This window comes from Pygocentrus nattereri, chromosome 20 (genome assembly GCF_015220715.1).
Source record: "Pygocentrus nattereri isolate fPygNat1 chromosome 20, fPygNat1.pri, whole genome shotgun sequence".
NCBI classification, from domain to species: domain Eukaryota; kingdom Metazoa; phylum Chordata; class Actinopteri; order Characiformes; family Serrasalmidae; genus Pygocentrus; species Pygocentrus nattereri.
Genome location: NC_051230.1, coordinates 9992463 through 10009809, shown reverse-complemented (window position 1 = coordinate 10009809; position 17347 = coordinate 9992463). Strand labels below are relative to the sequence as shown.

The 17347-nt window shown below is 39.7% G+C and overlaps 1 protein-coding gene across 1 annotated transcript in view; it reads right to left on the bottom strand.

Annotated features, from left to right (window-relative positions):
* Positions 1-978: 978 nt before the first annotated feature.
* The window catches only part of pnpla7b (patatin-like phospholipase domain containing 7b), a 43582-nt gene continuing 27213 nt past the window's right edge, over positions 979-17347 (bottom strand). Inside the window, exons 25-36 of the mRNA XM_017691262.2 lie at positions 14191-14373; positions 13316-13434; positions 11035-11191; positions 10652-10768; positions 8697-8766; positions 8499-8615; positions 5675-5823; positions 4835-4987; positions 4620-4736; positions 3481-3565; positions 3228-3367; positions 979-2113 (exon numbers count right to left, since the gene is read on the bottom strand). Of these exons, the coding sequence (XP_017546751.1) occupies positions 2039-2113; positions 3228-3367; positions 3481-3565; positions 4620-4736; positions 4835-4987; positions 5675-5823; positions 8499-8615; positions 8697-8766; positions 10652-10768; positions 11035-11191; positions 13316-13434; positions 14191-14373 (1482 nt within the window). The 3' untranslated portion in view covers positions 979-2038. The remainder of the gene's footprint in view (positions 2114-3227; positions 3368-3480; positions 3566-4619; positions 4737-4834; positions 4988-5674; positions 5824-8498; positions 8616-8696; positions 8767-10651; positions 10769-11034; positions 11192-13315; positions 13435-14190; positions 14374-17347) is intronic.

Genomic DNA, 17347 nt, shown 5'->3' with positions numbered 1-17347 from the left:
CGATTATCCTTCTGGGTCACAGGGGGAGCTGGAGACTATCCCAGTGGTCACTGAGTGGAAAGCAGCATACATAGTCAGAAAATCTCTGATTTCTAAGGTGATAAAAGCTGATTGATCTTTTAGCAGTCATGTCAGAGCAGTTACTCAGAGCCCATTTGTGCAAAGGGAGGGCCAACTCCATATTAATGCTTATGGATTTAAAATGGGATGTCACAAAAGCTCCTGTAGGCATAATGTGTAGGTTTCTCAATACTTTTGTCCATATAGTGTGTGTTAGATCACCAGTAGAGGACCCACCACTGAAGCCCCTGTTCCTGTGGTGCAAATGATAGAGGAGAGTCAGGTACAAGCAAGCCACTATTAGTCAGCTACCTTACTTTAGCTAGTTTCAGCTGGGATACCACAGCAACCACCTAGCAACACCCTAGCAACCAGTTAGCAAAATCTTAGCAACAACCAAGGATACCATAGTAGCCACCCTAGCAACCACCTGGGAACTGCTTAAGCAGCACATATTTTCTGGGATACCATCATAGCAACTACTTTAGTCACAACCTGAGATACCATAGTAACCAGTTAGTAACATCTTCATGATCACCTAAAATGCACTTTTCTAGTTAATATTGCACTCTTTATTTTTGCCAGATGCCTTTCTCTATGAATCAAGATTATTGCGTGGAAACTCAGAATTGATTCGACTTCAAACATTTCTGGAATCAAACAAACCTACATGGAAGGCTTGAGTCTCTGTTTGCTATAGCACTGCATGCAGAGTAATATGGGAGAAACAGGCTTTGGAAGCTGGGAGACAGGAGGTGTTGACACTGCATAATTGTGGATATTCAAAGACTTTTGCATTCTTAATGAGTTTAAAGGATAAGATAAGCTCCTATGCCATTTTAGTAGTTTTTGGGCATAACAAAAATATAAATATTTAACAAATGTTTCTGGCCACAAGAACGACACAGAGACATGCTGTCATCATCTTTATATTCCAGTCAAATTTACTTGCATTGGTTCAACAAAACAAACAGTCTAACAAACTTAGCCCTGTGCTGTAAGCCCTTGTGTTTTCTAAATAAATTTAGACCAAATAAAGTGGTCCAACTGCTGCCCAAACAACCGCTAAACAGTACTGAGACAATTACTACCTTATCACGGTGAATAACAATATTAAAACTACTATATTATTACAATCAGCAACAAACATCATCTGAATGAGTTTTAATAAAGTGTTTTCCTTCTAGTAACAATCAGGAACATAATACACAACAAACAGAGCAGCTAAAAATGTCATATCAAAATTGCATTGAAACTGCATTGAAATGCTAGTAGAAATATGTGTCCGAAGCACAAAGGATACTGACACTGATATGTTGAGTTTCTGCAGTGTTACACAGTGCGATGTATATTTGTGCATAATCGCTGCTGTATCTCCATTTCCCTCTCCATCACCTTGTATCTCCATTTTCAACTTTTTTACAGAATTTGAAGAATAACGGATGCCCTCTACAACATGCTAAAATTTCAGGATGAATGAACCAATAGAAAAGCTCCTAGTTCCTTTAACTTCCATTCAAAGTAAAGTTTTTTTTCCTTCTTCTGTACAGTTAACATTAAGATACAAGGTTCTGTTCCAACAGCAGCAACATACAGCACCTTGTGTGCAGTACACATTGTATTAGTTTATAGCTGAGACTCACAGTTCCAGGCCCGAAGGACCAACATTATGTTAATACTTTTCCCTAATCGAGAAGCCCCTCATGAGTTAGACTGAGCATAACAGAGCAGAGAAAACAGGAGGTGTGCAGACTGTAGCCAGGGTTTGTGAACCCGTTTTACAGGAAACTACTTGAAACTACTCGAAATCTCAGGGTGTCCACACTCTGTTCCCTGTATTCATAAAACATTAAAACTCCAAACATCATGTTCTGTTCCCTCCATCTCTTCCATCATGATACGCAAGAGCACAGTCCAGTCTGTCCTTCTTGAAATACTAGAGTACCTAAACTGTGAGCAAAAGTACAGGCCTCTGTGGTCAGTGGCTGCTGTGGTTTGTGTGATTCGTTTTATGATGACGTCTTCGTCTTCTTGACACCTTGATCTCTTCATCCTGTAAAAAAAAAAATAGGAATTCACCTTCACATACAAAACACTACTTATATGCACATGATGCTATGATCTACTATAAAAGTTAGGCCTTCATTTCTGACCATGAATATCAAAACATGACGAAAAACATACCTCTATGATTTTGCTAATTTCTTTTAGCGCCCCCATGGGATTCTAGCAGCTTGTCAGAACTAAGCGAATGGAAATTAACATGAACATTTTTTGGCTGTTCTACTTTGAACACGAACATCTGAAACTTCTAAAAGACATTACAAGTTTTACTTAAAGCTTGTACAGACTTTGTGTAACAAAACTTTGGGCCAGCCAGCAGGCTCTGGCTATTTAAGGGGTTAATCAGGACTTCTCTACAGATTCTGATGTCCAAAGCAACCAGAGAGCTTGTTTAGCTGTATCTACCTAGATCTACTAGAGAAACACAATTCATTATTGACCAGTTTTCCATTGGGCATTTCAAGAATATAACTTTTGTTTCCATCCAAAATGTAACAATTAGACTAGAGTAGTATTGCAATACTACTGAAACACATGCATGATTATATTAAATAAAAATGACCTCAAATTTACAATCATCATTAGGTCCTCTTTGAAGCCCTTAAAGGCTCTGAGGGTTTCCCTGTAAGTGCATCAGTACTTATGAAATAATCCTGAAAATCCTGGCAAAACCGATAAATAGCTAGTTATCTAGACAACTAATGCTTGCTAAAAAACACATTTGCATTGTATAGCTAGCAAGCTTGGCTAACTCTCATGTAGGGAAGACGATAGCCACTCTGACTTGTCTTTGACTCGACCATCGGTCTTGCCAAATTTAGTCTCTGATCTCGCCCAAGACCAACTACTACTAAAACATATACATTTGTGTTTGATGTTGGCCATTACAACCTACAGAAACACTTGAAACTTGAGCAATTTATCAGATTTTGAGTTCATAATCAATGACTAGTATTGTTAAGTCTGCCCTTTGTTTTTTTACATCGTTTTATTTTTATTATTTGTCCCGTGTGCTGCCGTCTTGGCCAGGGCTCAAATGGAACATATGAAATATGTGATTACTCTGGTTAAGAAAACCCCGAACAAAACTCGGGTCTTTTTACCGTATCGGCTGTGTCTGCGGTCTCCTCTTCCTCGTCCGTATACTCTTCCTCAGTGTGCTCATGATCACTGCTGGCATTGGAAAGCTCGAAGTCTGACAGCACTATGTCCTCGTCATAATCTGTCTGGCACTCCGACTCCTCTGTGAGAGAGAGAGGTCAAAGAAAGAGAGCATGGAAGCTCAGCACAGGGAGCACAGAGAGCAGGAATAAACAAGCTGTCTGAATATAGGTATGAGCTAAATCTGTTCCTCACCATCCACAATGGCCTGCTTCACCGGCTCTATCCGGGACACTATCTCGGCCAGGTCTGTGAAGGAGGCGTTGGGACAGGTCACCACCTGCACAGTGGTGGTTAGTTTAGAGAGAAAAGCTGGTCATTACTGTCATAAGAAAACCTCATAAATCCATCTATATTTTTTTTTACCAGCTGTCTTTTATATTGGGTGCACATTGATGATATTTCATCATTGATGATATTTCAAGATGTTACTGTTTCAAACAAGACTTTTTCATGCAACAGCATTTTTGTGCAAATTTAAAGTACTCCTAGTAACATGAACAAAAGAACAACTTACAAGTTAGCTTAACAGCTGTTCTATGTGCTAATCTTCTCCAAGAGGGCTAATAGGCTAGTAAATTAACCAGGTGGGCTGATTTAAGGTTTTAATTAGGGAAGCCAGCAAATTATGCAAATAAACTTGCTGGGTGTACGAAAAGGTCTTCATCAGGTGGGCTAGTGAACAATGTAAATGAGCTCATTTAGCGTATGTAGAGGTTTTCAAGCAGGCAAACAATTTAATCGGCCTAGCAGGGTAGCTAGCATGTAATGTTAACGAATTAGCTTGGTCGATGTAAAGCTGTACATCAGGTAGGCTAGCAAGTTATGCAAATTACCTAGCAGGGTCCATGTAGCGTTCTCTTAATCAAGCAGGCTAGTATACAATGTGAATGAACCAGGTGGGTCAATGTAAAGATTTTCAGCAGGCAGGCTAGAAAACAATGCAAATTAACTAGCTAGACTTATGTACAGACTTTCAAGCAGACTAACAATATAAATGTCTTATATATAACAATATAGATTATTATAACAATATAAACACCAGTGTGAATGTAAAGTTATAGGCATCATTTCGTTAGGCTAGAAAAATATGGAACAGAACTAGCTGGTTCTATGCAAAGTTCATTATCAGGTAGGCTAGCAAACAGTGTAAATGAACTATGTACATAAACTAGCTGGGTCTATGTAAAAGTCCTCATCATGCAGGCTAACAAATAATAGTAATGTAGCAGCTGGGCTTATGTCATGCTTTTCTTCAAGACAGGCCAGAAAACAATGTAAATGAACCAGCTAGGTCTATTTAAAGCCCTTTAGTGCAGGTGGGTTCCACTCACATTGCTGCTCTTGCTCTTGTGGAACTCCTCTTGATGTCGATCTTTCAGCATGTTCTCCACCACCCCACTACGGCACCACACATCAAAGACCGTCTTTCCATGCTGATAGCCCACATCCTGCAAAAGGATAGGAAAAAATAATAATAATTAAATCATCGAGCTACAAAAGAAAGCCAAAACAACTTAACCTGACTGAAAAACGGAAGACCACTCACAGCGATTTCATCAAATTTGCCAAAGTCCAACGTGCCGAAGCGGTCAATGGCGGGCCGGATATATTCGCAGTAGTCGCTGTCCTTGACTGACTCCAACTGACGCACACAGCACACGTAGGCCAGCCGTGTCTGGATCTCCGCCATGTTCAGCACCTGCACGGTCAGTCATTCCAATTACAAATCGCTCCACTTAGCAAACTTATTTGCATTTTACTGGTCATCGCCCACTGTCTGCAGGCCACACCTTCTCAGAGTTTAAGAGAAATGGTAACAATGTGCACTCCACTTCCACAAGGGTCATCACTGCACCACCTCTCTGTGTAAAGGTTTATCAATGTGACCGGCAAAGATATTTTAAGGACTCCAGCCCAGTGTCAGATTCACCCGCTGACAGTTCTTTTTACCCATCAGTGCTTATCGCTGATGTTGGCCTTTGTTATAAAATGCATTAATAATTCCATGGGCCACTTCCAGCGCACTAACCTTCACTCTCTACGCCAGAGGGTTCAAGTGTTTCCATAGCAGCCACCACCCATACTCTCCGTAGTTGGTGAGGTCTTCAAGCAGGCTAATAAACAATGTAACCAACCTAGCTGGATCTACGTAGAGCAGTTAATCAGGTAGGCTAGCAAATAATATAAATTACCTAGCGGGGTCCACTTAGAGTTCTCTTAATCAAGTAGGCTAGAATACAATGTGAATGAACTAGCTAGGCTTATGTACAGGTTTTCAAGCAGCCTAACAATGTAAACAACCTAGCTGGATCTACATAAAGTCTTTATAAGGCAAGCCAGTGTAAAATGCATTAATAATTCCATGGGCCGCTTCCAGCACTCTAACCTTCACTCTCTCCGCCAGAGGGTTCAGGCGTTTCCATAGCAGCCACCACCCAGACAGCGAGTCTCCATAGTTGGTGAGGTTGGTCTCGTCCTGGCTGCCCACATCAATGGCAATCACCACCTTGGCACCCATCGAGCGAGCTACATCAGCTAGGGACATCAGGGCAAGAGTACACAAAGGGTAAGAAGAGCTGAGGCAAAAACTGCTATCAAACGTACTCAATCACAATCATAGCACTCATGGTTTACTAGAACACTGTCAGTCAACCTATTGCATTTTGTATTCTTTTATTCCTTTAGTTACTTTAATTTATTGTTAATTAATTCTAAACAGGTATATACCATATAGTTTGTGATACTGCGAGTTTAAGCTTTGCTCTGTTACTGAAGAGATTGAATGAAAATCTCACAAGATTACATTTTTGCCCACCTCTTTTCAAAACACTCCCACATGACTAGGTGAGTTTGTTTGTATCTGCCATGATATGAGAAACCATTTACCCAGCTTGCATGTTTATACAATTTTAATATTGACAGATTGTATCATTGCATTTGGGGTTACGGTGAACATAACATTTCAGTATTTTTTTGTAGGTTATTTCACAGCCATATGTTGTTGACTGCAAAGTACACTTATTTGCTGATGACACTATCTTGTACCACTCGATTGACTGTATTGGTACTGCAGTAGATAAACTACAGCATTCCTTTAATGTCCTGCAATCAGCTTTTTACAACCCCAAACTAGTTTTAAATGCTGAGAAAACCACATTTATTTAGTTTTCCAGGGCCTCTTTTAACACTTTTAAAATCACAACCGTGAAGGGATCTGACATTGAAAGAGTCAAAGAGTTCAAATACCTTGGCATATGGCTAGATGCACTTTTACACAACATCTTAACAAACTTGCCTGTAAACTGAGCCAAAAACTTGGCTCCCTGTACTGTAACAAAGTATGTTTCCCAAAGCACAAAAGGAAAAATATAATTGAAGCAACAATATTACTATTCTGGATTATGCTGACGTGGTATACAGATATGCACCTGTAACTACTCTGAAATCTCTACACTCTGTATATCACGCTGCCTTAAGATTCATTACTGGTGACCCCCACAACACCCATCATTGTATACTATATGAAAAGGTTGGCTGGTCATCTCTGTCCGTGCGTCAGAAGACAACATTGGCTTCTTTTTGTCTATAAAGCGCTTACTGGCCATCTGCCAGCGTACATCACAGAAACGCTCAGTGTAAATAATGCAGTTTATCAGACTCGATCCAGTGATTGGATCACCCTTCAGGTGCTGACAGCTTTTACAGAACTGAGAATCTGTTTCAGCTACAGCACCAGCCAGCTGGAATTCATCACAGGAGACTCTAAAGCTTCACTCTCTGGTGTCACATGAAAATTTGACATTTTTAGTCTCTAACCACCTCCGTACAGCCTGCAACTGCTTTATTTGATTTCAGTTCATTTTTAATGACTTCTGGTATGCTTTAGCCATGTGTTAGCTATTTTTTTACTTTTGTACTTTTAACTCTTTATCAGTCTTTTCATTCTTTTTATTTCTTTTATTAATTGTCAATTTGTCTTACATCTTTCTTTTATTTCATGAATTTGTTATTTATTTTATCCTTATCTGCTCTGTTACTTGATAAGTTGTTATACTGTAATTTTAACCGTTTATTGATCTAACCGTTTATTAGTACCTTCTTATTATTCAATTTTACTTTTATGATTTGTATTATTTAATAATAGCATTTGATTCTTTTTTCACTGTACAACTTCTCAATTCCTGATTGCTGTATTACTCAGCTACATTGTAAATGAGGGTCTCCCTCAATGTATTCTGAGTTTAAATAAAGGTTGATTGATTAATTGATATGTTTAAGGAATTTACTGATTCACAAACTGTAAAATTCCACAGTCTGTTATCAGTAATAACACAACTGCAGGGTCTAACGGCTTTCCACACCTACTGTTTTATTATATTAGCCCTTTATACAATCTATGTAAAATAAACAGAATTAGTCAGTTCTTTATTTTGTTCTAACCAGTTTAGGAATGTTATTCCTAAATGTTATTATTAATGTTTGATTCCCGGCTGGGCGACCAGGGTCCTTTCTCCCCGTGTTTGCTTGGGTTTCCTCTGGGCACTCTAGTTTCCTCCCACAGTCCAAAGACATACAGTCAGGCCAAATCATGCTAATTTGCCCCTAGTTGTGAATGTGTGTGTGAATGTATATGTCTGTCTGTCTGTCTGTCTCTCCGCCCTGGACTGGTGATTCGTCCAGGGTGTATCCTGCCTTCCGTCCTATAACCGCTGGGATAGGCTCCAGGTCCCACCATAACCCAGAAGGATAAGCAGTGTGTCTGTGTGTGTTTATTAGCCTGTTTGAAAGTTCTCAGTGAAGGTGCAAACTCATTTTTACACTTCAAGGACCACAGGTTTCCAACCCTTCTGGAGAACACACCCACTTCAACCATGGAAGGACTTGTGAATTACCTGCTTAGTTGAATCAGGTGTGTTGGGGGCAGGAAAGAACTAAAATGTGTGGGGCAAGGTATTCCAAGACCAGGGTTGGGAACCACTGCTACCAATATTATCCAATACTACATCATTTATTTAGCCTCGTTTCAATAGGGGTGGTGGGGGGCACAATTAACTGACCCAAAAATGAGCCTTTTTGGTTTAGTTCAGGGGAGGCCTGTAAACTTCGTTTAGTTCAGGTTTAACAGTGAAGATTCAGTCATTCATGAAGTCCAACACAGCTGTCTCTGAGATGCATGTGTTAGTCATATGTAAGGATGAATGAAATCCTACCAGGCAGGTTATTGATGTAGCCACCATCCATTAGTAAATGACCATCTTTTGGGTCACAGAGAGGAGGCAAGTAGCCCGAGAGAGACATACTGGCTCGGACATACCTCCACAGAGAGCCTGAGAAAAGAGAAACATTTAGCTTCTGTTTGCAGCCTACACAGACAGACGAAAATAAAACAGCTGGAGGTGATGGCTAACCATCAGTGTGCACTCTCATGGAGGAGGCAGTGATGTCTGTAGTGATGTTAAAGTATGGAATCCAGAGGTCCTACAATAGATAAAAAGAAAACAGCATGAATATAGGAGTTTGAACATTACCTAGGGGTATTTGAATTAAGATGCAAAAAGAGACAGACAACTAATCAAAACTGAAAAACAATGAAGAAACATCATTTCCAACTAAAACGGATCCTTATGTGGAGGACAGGACAGCACAGGCCTACAGCAGAGGGCCGAAAGAGAATAACTTTTAAATTAAGCGTGCAGGGACAGGCACAAAAGGAAATTAGTTACAGGCAAGCCATGACTGAGCCTTTATAATTTAATTAATGTCCTCATCATTATTGCAGGTACAGTGCTATATCCACAGAGAGCTCTCACAGGGTACGCAGCTAGAGATTTAAACACAGCCTCCGCAGCTGAGGGACTTTCATATTTCTATGGCAACATTTCACTATTCTGATATATGTGTTGTATCTAAAAGCTAGATTATTTAACGGATTCATGATTTTAGATTGTTATTGATTTTAATAATTTACGATTTTTTAAGTGTATCATTAAGGTACAGGTTGATGTTTCTAGTCTAGTGTATCATCCTCCTTGTTTATGCAGATGTCTAGCACAGGCAAGAAAAAAAATAGGACAGGTGTAGAGAGAGTCTATTAAAAAAAAAAAAAACAGGACAGGACACTATAAAAACACAAATATGCGCCAATCTCTGTGGGGAACAACAGGCTCTTTTAGTTGTAGGGACTGCTAGCTGGGAAAAGTCCTCTGGTTCTTCACTGCAGGACTGTGTGTGATGATCAGTATATATCATTTGGGAAAGCAGTGTCTTGGTTACGTTTTAGAATATTCACGTCTTAATTTCAAAGCAATATGCTTGTGAAACACTTATTGGGCTTAATACAAAATGATTCGGCTGCAAGTACAAAACAAAACAAAACCTCCCTCAAATGGAGAACTCCTCAAATGATTTAGAATATGATATAGAATATGATATCTTTATTATGGTCAGACATATAGTCGAATGCAGAAGTCTGGGCACCTCTGGTCAAATTAAAATAGTGAAAATAACATCTGCACACACATCTGGATATTTTAATGCACAATTTATTTGATTAAATAAACATTCTGCAGATTTAGATGAATTCACTAATTAGAAGGATTGTCTACAAACTTTTGGAGACAGAGCAGTTTTACGTAAGAATATGGAGGGTTATTCTTGGGAATATATACACACTCAGTACAGCTCTTATAGTTGTATAGCACGTTATAGTTGTACAATTACAGTCTGTAGTCTATCAGTTTCTCTGCATACTTTGTCAGATCCCGTTCACCCTGTTCTACAATGGTCACGACCCCCCCACAAGACCACCACAGAGCAGGTGGTGCTGTGTTAGTGTGTGTTATGCTGGTATGAGTGGATCAGACACAGCAGTGCTGGTGTTTTGTTTTTGTTTTTTTTTGTTAATAACCTTTTATTAGTTTTGATAGTAAACACACAAAATGCTGCTGGAGTTTTAAAGACCTCAGTGTCACTGCTGGACTAAGAACAGTCCACCAATCCAAAAACATTCAGCTGCATCCTGTGACCACTGATGAAGAACTAGAGGATGACCAATACAAACTATGCAGCTACAGATGAGCCATCATCTCTGACGTTGCATCTACAAGGTGGACCAACAAGGTTGGTATGTTTAATAAGAGTGGACAGTGAGTGGACACAGTGTGTATAAACTTTTAAAATAAAGTCATTTGTTAGTGTTTTGTACATGAATTTGCTTAGAATATAATGGGAAAAGTCAAAAAGGGCACTGACCCTGAAAAAAGTAGCTCTGCTATTAAACCTGTTTTCCATTGCTTCACAGCTGAGGAGGTAAGTTGTGTCCTGGCCGTTTTAAAGAAAGAAAGAACCTCAAACTGTTTCCCACCTCTATCTGTTTGTTCTTGAACACGCCACCAATGCTGGAGTTGAAGGAAGCCCCAGTGAACATGGAGGTGACTGGGTATGTTAGGTCCAAGATCCTCTTAAACATCGATCCAAACTCCTAGAAAGCAGATTCATTTGTTTATCTTCATTATCTCACAAAGATACTCAGCTTAATATTACAGCTGGACAACTGATGTGAAACATACAAACACAAAAAACACCAACAATGGAACAAACAAACAGTTAAGTAAAGACCATAAAATGACTAACCATTATATTCTATTTATTACAAAGACTTCAGAAACAATTCTATTTTAACCTCTAACTTCAAAAACATCAGCTGTGAGCAACAGCATCACTGAGATTTCAGGTGGCAGATCTCACCATGGCCCATTCCCGTGCCCTGACTTTCATGCGACTGTAGCTCCTCTCCTCGGCAAACAGCGCCCCCATCAGGGAGCCTACGGAAGTGCCGCCCACCAGATCCACAGGGATGCCCGCCTCGCACAGAGCACGAATGATGCCCACTTGAGAAGAGCCCCTGTGGGTTGGCGAAGCCCAGTTAAGCATGAGTTGATGTCAGGAACTATGATGCATGCTGACTACACTATTACTTTAAAGGAAAAGTTTGGAGAAAATCAAATTTGCACAATCTTTGGTGTCTGAAGTCTGGTTCTTTTAGATTTGCACTGAAGCAACAAGACTAATGTAGTAGGCAAGTAATGGAAGATAACCACCAGTTTTTACTGTGTAGACTGCATGCATATGATTGCAAACTTGCCACTTGACTGTCAAGAAAATTGCTTATATATGACATACTGTTTAGGGATGAGTTAGAATTTAGAATATTCTAATACAGTAGTTAGGAAAGTTAGGAAAAAAAACAAATCAAAGAGTAAATTAGAATTCTGGATATGGAAACCTCACTAATGTTACATGTTCTTATGTGTAAGAACTTCAGCAGAGCACTGTAGAGCCTCAGTCTAATCGTTTGCTCGTCTTCACTTACTTTATCAGAAGGGTAGAAATTCTATTTCTTCCACCCTTCGAAAGACCAGGTGAGAAACCCCATGCTGCACCACCACGGGTCTCTGGCATTGTACAAAGTCCAGCTAGTGGGATAAAGTTATGAAGTTTCAGCTTGTGCTGGAGATGTTTGCATGACCTGGCAACCATATCCACCATAGAGAACACTTAAAATTATAACAAGATCTGTGGAAAAACCAGGTGATGATAACCAGTGTTAACCAGTAAGATGTTTTAAGTTATTAAAACTAATAGGTCTCCTTTAACCCCTACATGGTTGTTGGTTGACCCCACCATACCCTCTGAAACTCAAACATCAGCTATAACACAAATAAAAGTATTGCAAAAAAAGTTTGAGGGTGGCAGGTTAGTAGCTCAAAGTAATGATTTATGCATGAAGCTTTCATGACGCTAACTGGTAATAAGTTTCCATTGCTACAATAGCCTCGTATCTCCTCTGCAAAACCAAACCAGCAAACTTCAGGCAACAAACAGTTTGGCCACTCAAAGACATTTGGAATAAGGTGAAAATCTGTGTACACTAAACTACTCCTTTGAAGTGAGACATTTCGGAATGCTGGTCTTAATATTCTTCGGGATATTGTGCTACCAGTGTGTAGTTGAGTCTCTCTGATATTCAGCTATTTCAAAAAAACGAAAACAGAAGTCTATCAGTGTGATGGCGAAGAAGTAAACGTACGATACAATTTAAGGTCATGCTGGGATTCTGACCCACCTTTCACATGATCCAGAGTCTGATTGGTAAGAAGCACAGACAGAGAGCAGACAAACAGAAACACTATGATCAAAGAACGCATACCCACAAAAGCATGCTTTGGATGCAAAACCCACAACTTACATCTACACTCATGTGCGAAAAAAATGGGCGAAGCCCCCATCAAACTTTTAATGGCCTCAACAACAAATCATCAGCCAGTAAATTAGCAAGAATCAAACAAAAGGCAAAGTAACTCAGTACTGGGTAGATGCACAGTTCCACTCAGCATCAATGGCTTCAGACAGTTGAAAATATTGCCAAGGTAGTTTGTATTTAATGTGCGATCAAATATTCTCTATAAGGTTTAAATCTGGATCTGACCAGGTCAAAATCATCTGTAAAAAGCACAGGTATGTTGGGCCCATTTTTATTGCAAGGGAGTGTACATAAGTAGTGCATTCATAATGTTACTGGATGTAGACTATCAGCAGGTTCAAATTAAATCATACTTCAAATACAGGATGAAAGAAGAAAAACCTCAGGAAGAGCTGGTTAGAGTAGTGGGAAACTATCAGTCAGCGTGCCACTAACGTGAGCATGCATTTTATTTATGAGCACTCTAAATTCCAGAGATAAATGCTGGCAGCAGGTGGACTATGCAGAACTGCTGGTGAGTGTGTGGAAATTGTGGGGAAAAGGAAAGAGAGACAGAGATAGATACAGAAATTAACAGGGGGAAAATGAAAGAGAGAGACAGAGGGGAAAGAGTTGAGAGAGACAGAGAGACATAGAGAGCTAGACATAGAGGAGAGAAAGATACAGGGGACAGAGAGAGGGAAAGTAAGAGAAAGATATACAGACAGACAGAAAAAGAGAGAGAGAGAGAGAGAGAGAGAGAGAGAGAGAGAGAGAGAGAAGTACCTAGCACCTCCTCCTCCCAACACCAGTGCTATGGCGTTGCCAGTCAGCACACGGGCCAGACGGGAGAAATCTGAGTGGCGGTCCGGTGGCTTCTCAAATACTCGCTGATACATCTCTCTCTGAGAAGGGAAAGAGATCAGGAACAGAAAACAACAGATAAAATTCTAAGTCTCTCAGTCTCTAGGGGTCCGTCTCACCAAGCTGAATGGCTTGCTTAGCAAAACTATAAGATGATTAACTGAGTTTAGATTTTCTAGATACATTTGAGACTAGGCTACATCACCATGGCAACTTATGCTACACACCTAACCTGAAGCAGGGTAAGTTCAGAATTACATCAGACCCTCCGGCCCACTTCAAGTCACTTTTTTTTTTCTTTGCGACATTTGTGGCGTCAATTACAAGAAAAATATCGCTTTTCAGCAGTGGAAAGAAATAACACTACATAGACATCAAAAACATAAGGCAGTTATTACTCCATAAGCTCCAAGACAATGGCATTGCTGCTTTTTACAGTTAGAAATGCTTCACTTTCATACTGATGTAGTATTTGTTTTTCCTTCTTTGAACAATAAGCCATTTGACTCAAGGTGTTTCATATGATTGGCTGTTCATCATCAATACATGCACATGGACAGGGATTAATCACATTTCCTATGCAAATGAGTCCACACTTCATCTTTGTGCTTTTTTCCCCCTCATATAAAAGCAGTTCATCAGATTTGTGCAGTTTTTCCAATTGTATTCAATCAGCCAAAGCATTATTTGTTAGCTATGTTTGCCTTGTAACTTCAGTGCAAAACAGGTGTGCCATCTGTCCGGTCTCAGCCCAGGGTTTAGCATTAGTGGTCAGAGCAGCTTGTTGGCACTCGTACCAGCTTGGGCAGACTCCTACGGCTGAAGACCCTGCGAGGACAGGATAGGTGCAGGTGTCTGGAGATCCAGCTGCGCATGTTAAGCCACTCAGCCGTACCGCGGGGTGGGGGGCCATCCTCGCGGTGCAGGAGCACCAGCTGCTTCTGAGCCCTGACCGCACTGCCTTCCAGCATCCGCTCCAACTAGACAGAAATAGAATTTAAAATGATATGTACTGTTACATAGTTTAAACCGCATAATGGTAATAGTGACACACAGGAATAGTGAATTTTAGTGCTGACAGATAACTACAATATCAATGTATTGTCATGCTAGGTTTAAATAGAACAGTTTGAATTACAAATTTCCCTTTCTTTAAATATGTCTTACAATAATGTATAAGGTTTCCTTTAGTGTCATTTTAAGAAAAAAAATGGAAACAATCAAATCAAGCCATTTCTGGCTTATAAGACATAATAAGCTTAGAAAATTATAACTTTATGGTGTATTCTGGGGTAAAATTAGCATTTATATGCAGCTTTTTGTAAATTTTTGTTGCTTTCATTCATTAGTGTTCTCTCACTACAACACCAAGCATGCATTCTGTGACCCTGGAAATCCCCCAATAATAAATACATATAATAAATAATAAATGTAATAAAAACTACAATACTAAAAAGGCAGATATTCAGCTTCCTAGCTTCCTAGCTATCTTGCAACCTTCTGCATTAAACATTAAACATTGTAAAAATCCTTTACAAAGCAGTTGTTTTTCCTCCTACCTTCAAGATGCATCATCAGAAGGGGGTTTTCTTAGTATTTAAATCAGAATACCTCTCTCTAGAAACGAGGCTTCAATGCAAGAGGTGAGTTGGCATGTTGACAATGTATGTAGTGATGGTCAAATGTATTATTTTGGCCTTTAAATACTGTAAATATCACCCAGCACTGCTTGTTTGTAGAGCAAGAACACCTTTGAAATCTTGTCTGTTCAAATAATGATTCTAATCACTTTTTACTGGCAAGAACTTCTCTTGTTACCACTTTGGCAACTTCTTAAAATACTGTTGTATTTGATGTTCTTTACTTTGGAAAATGTTCTTAATTCTCATGCCAATAAAGCGCTTTGAACTGAACCAGAGGAAGAATACAGAGCGAGAAGAATAAAGAGTACTGCCAAGTGAATTCTAAGATGCCAAGTTTTGACAATATAGAAAACTACAAAATATCCTCAGGCTTGTTTGATGTTTGTAGAGTGGATTGCTGTTAATCACCCTGTGAATACACCTAACACCACATTCATTGTATGTTAAACATCACTAAGCACACTAGAGAGAAGCTTATTAGACCCTAGTGAAGTTTGATCTTATTCAAGTTATTCACATCTTTCTTACGTAGGTTTCAGCAAAGTCAACAACCCAGAGGTTAGTCACAACAAAGAGAATGAGCCCTTTAGTAATCATCTCCCAACAGTGACTAGCTGAGCAGAACTAGGTCTAACAAAGTCTTTGCAATCAGTTCCAGCTTGATTTTAGGTAAAAGAACTCTTCAGAGTTATCTGAACTCCATCAGCCGTATCAGAGCATAAAGCATGCAGTAATTACACACATCTCTGTTCTTAGTAAAAGAATAGATGCGCATTTATAATAGAAGTCAATAAGCAGGTGCTCTTCTATTTCTCTGTCCTGTATTGAAACTGCCTGTTGACCAGAGAAATGAGAAATGAATCAACTCAGATTTCTTTACAGTGGTGGTGACGGGAACCAGGGGTCGTTATGTTTACAACACAAATACAGCCATTTTATTTGTTGAACCTACACATACAGGTTTTATATGTAAATGTTGATAATTATTAACTAGTGGTAAATCTAAGAAATGTGTTTTTCTGGGGGGAACTTTTTGTCTTACAACACTGTGCATGTACCACGTTAGGCAAAATGTTATATACACAACAATGTCTCAGGCAAAGGACAGTGTCTCCTTAACCATTTTAGAGACATTAAACTCTTCAGACATCTGGTTTCTATCACCACCACATCTCACCTCAAACCACTCGAAATGACTTTGCTTACATCTCAGTTGTTAATTGGGTCCTCTTCTCTTTTCTCTTTACACTAGTTCTCTCGATTAGGTGATATACTCTCATGGTTTGTCTTATCACTATGCTGATGACACTCAAATAATCTCATCTGACACACAGGTTTCCAGGCAGCTCACCGCTTGAAGCTCAATCCTAGCAAGACTGAGCTGCTATTCAACCTTGCAATTACAGGTCCTCATCATGATCTTGCCATCTCAATCGAGAACTCTCTGATTGTTCCGTCTGAAGAGGCAAGAAGTCTTGGTGTGATTCTGGATGGCCAGTTATCATTCAACTAGGTCATGCAGGTTTCTCCTGTACAACATCCAGAGGATCCAACCCTTTCTCACTGGAGAGGCCACCTAGGTGTTAGTTTTGCTTCAGATCTGAAAAATTCATCTTCATCTTCAAATCAGCAACCATATTCATCTCAACTTCATCTGCAATATCTTCATCTTGATCTTGTCATCTCAAGGCTTGACTACTGCAACTCGCTACTGGCTGGTCTTCCTATGCAGGCCATCAAGCCTTTGTAACCCATTCAGAATGCAGCAGCACGGCTCGTCTTTAATCTTCCTAAGTTCAGTCACATCACTCCACTGCTGTGCTCCCTTCACTGGCTTCCTGTAGCTGCACACATCAGATTTAAAACCCTGATGCTTGCCTATAAAGCCAAAAATGGACCAGCCCCTCCCTACCTGATGGCAATGGTCAGAACACGAACTGTACCACGAGCCCTTCGAGCTTTGAGTACATCAAGATGCATGGAGGAGAAGCATCAAGACTTTTCTCTGTACTGGCACCCAATGGCTGTCTGAACAGAGTCTTTCACAATCTTCAAACACAGATTGACACATCTCTTTATACAGCACTCAAATGAGCTCTGAGTTAAGTACTCATTGTATTGTACTGCACTTATTAAAACGTATTGTATTGCATTGCATGTTTAACTCTGTTCCTAGCAAAGATATTTTCTCTAGATAGACAAAGTACTTTTTGCAAGTTGCTCTGGATAAGAGCGTCTGCTAAATGCTGTAAATGTAAGTTTAGGCAAAAAATTTGCACTGGTGGAATTCCACTTTAAATAGTGTTCTAGT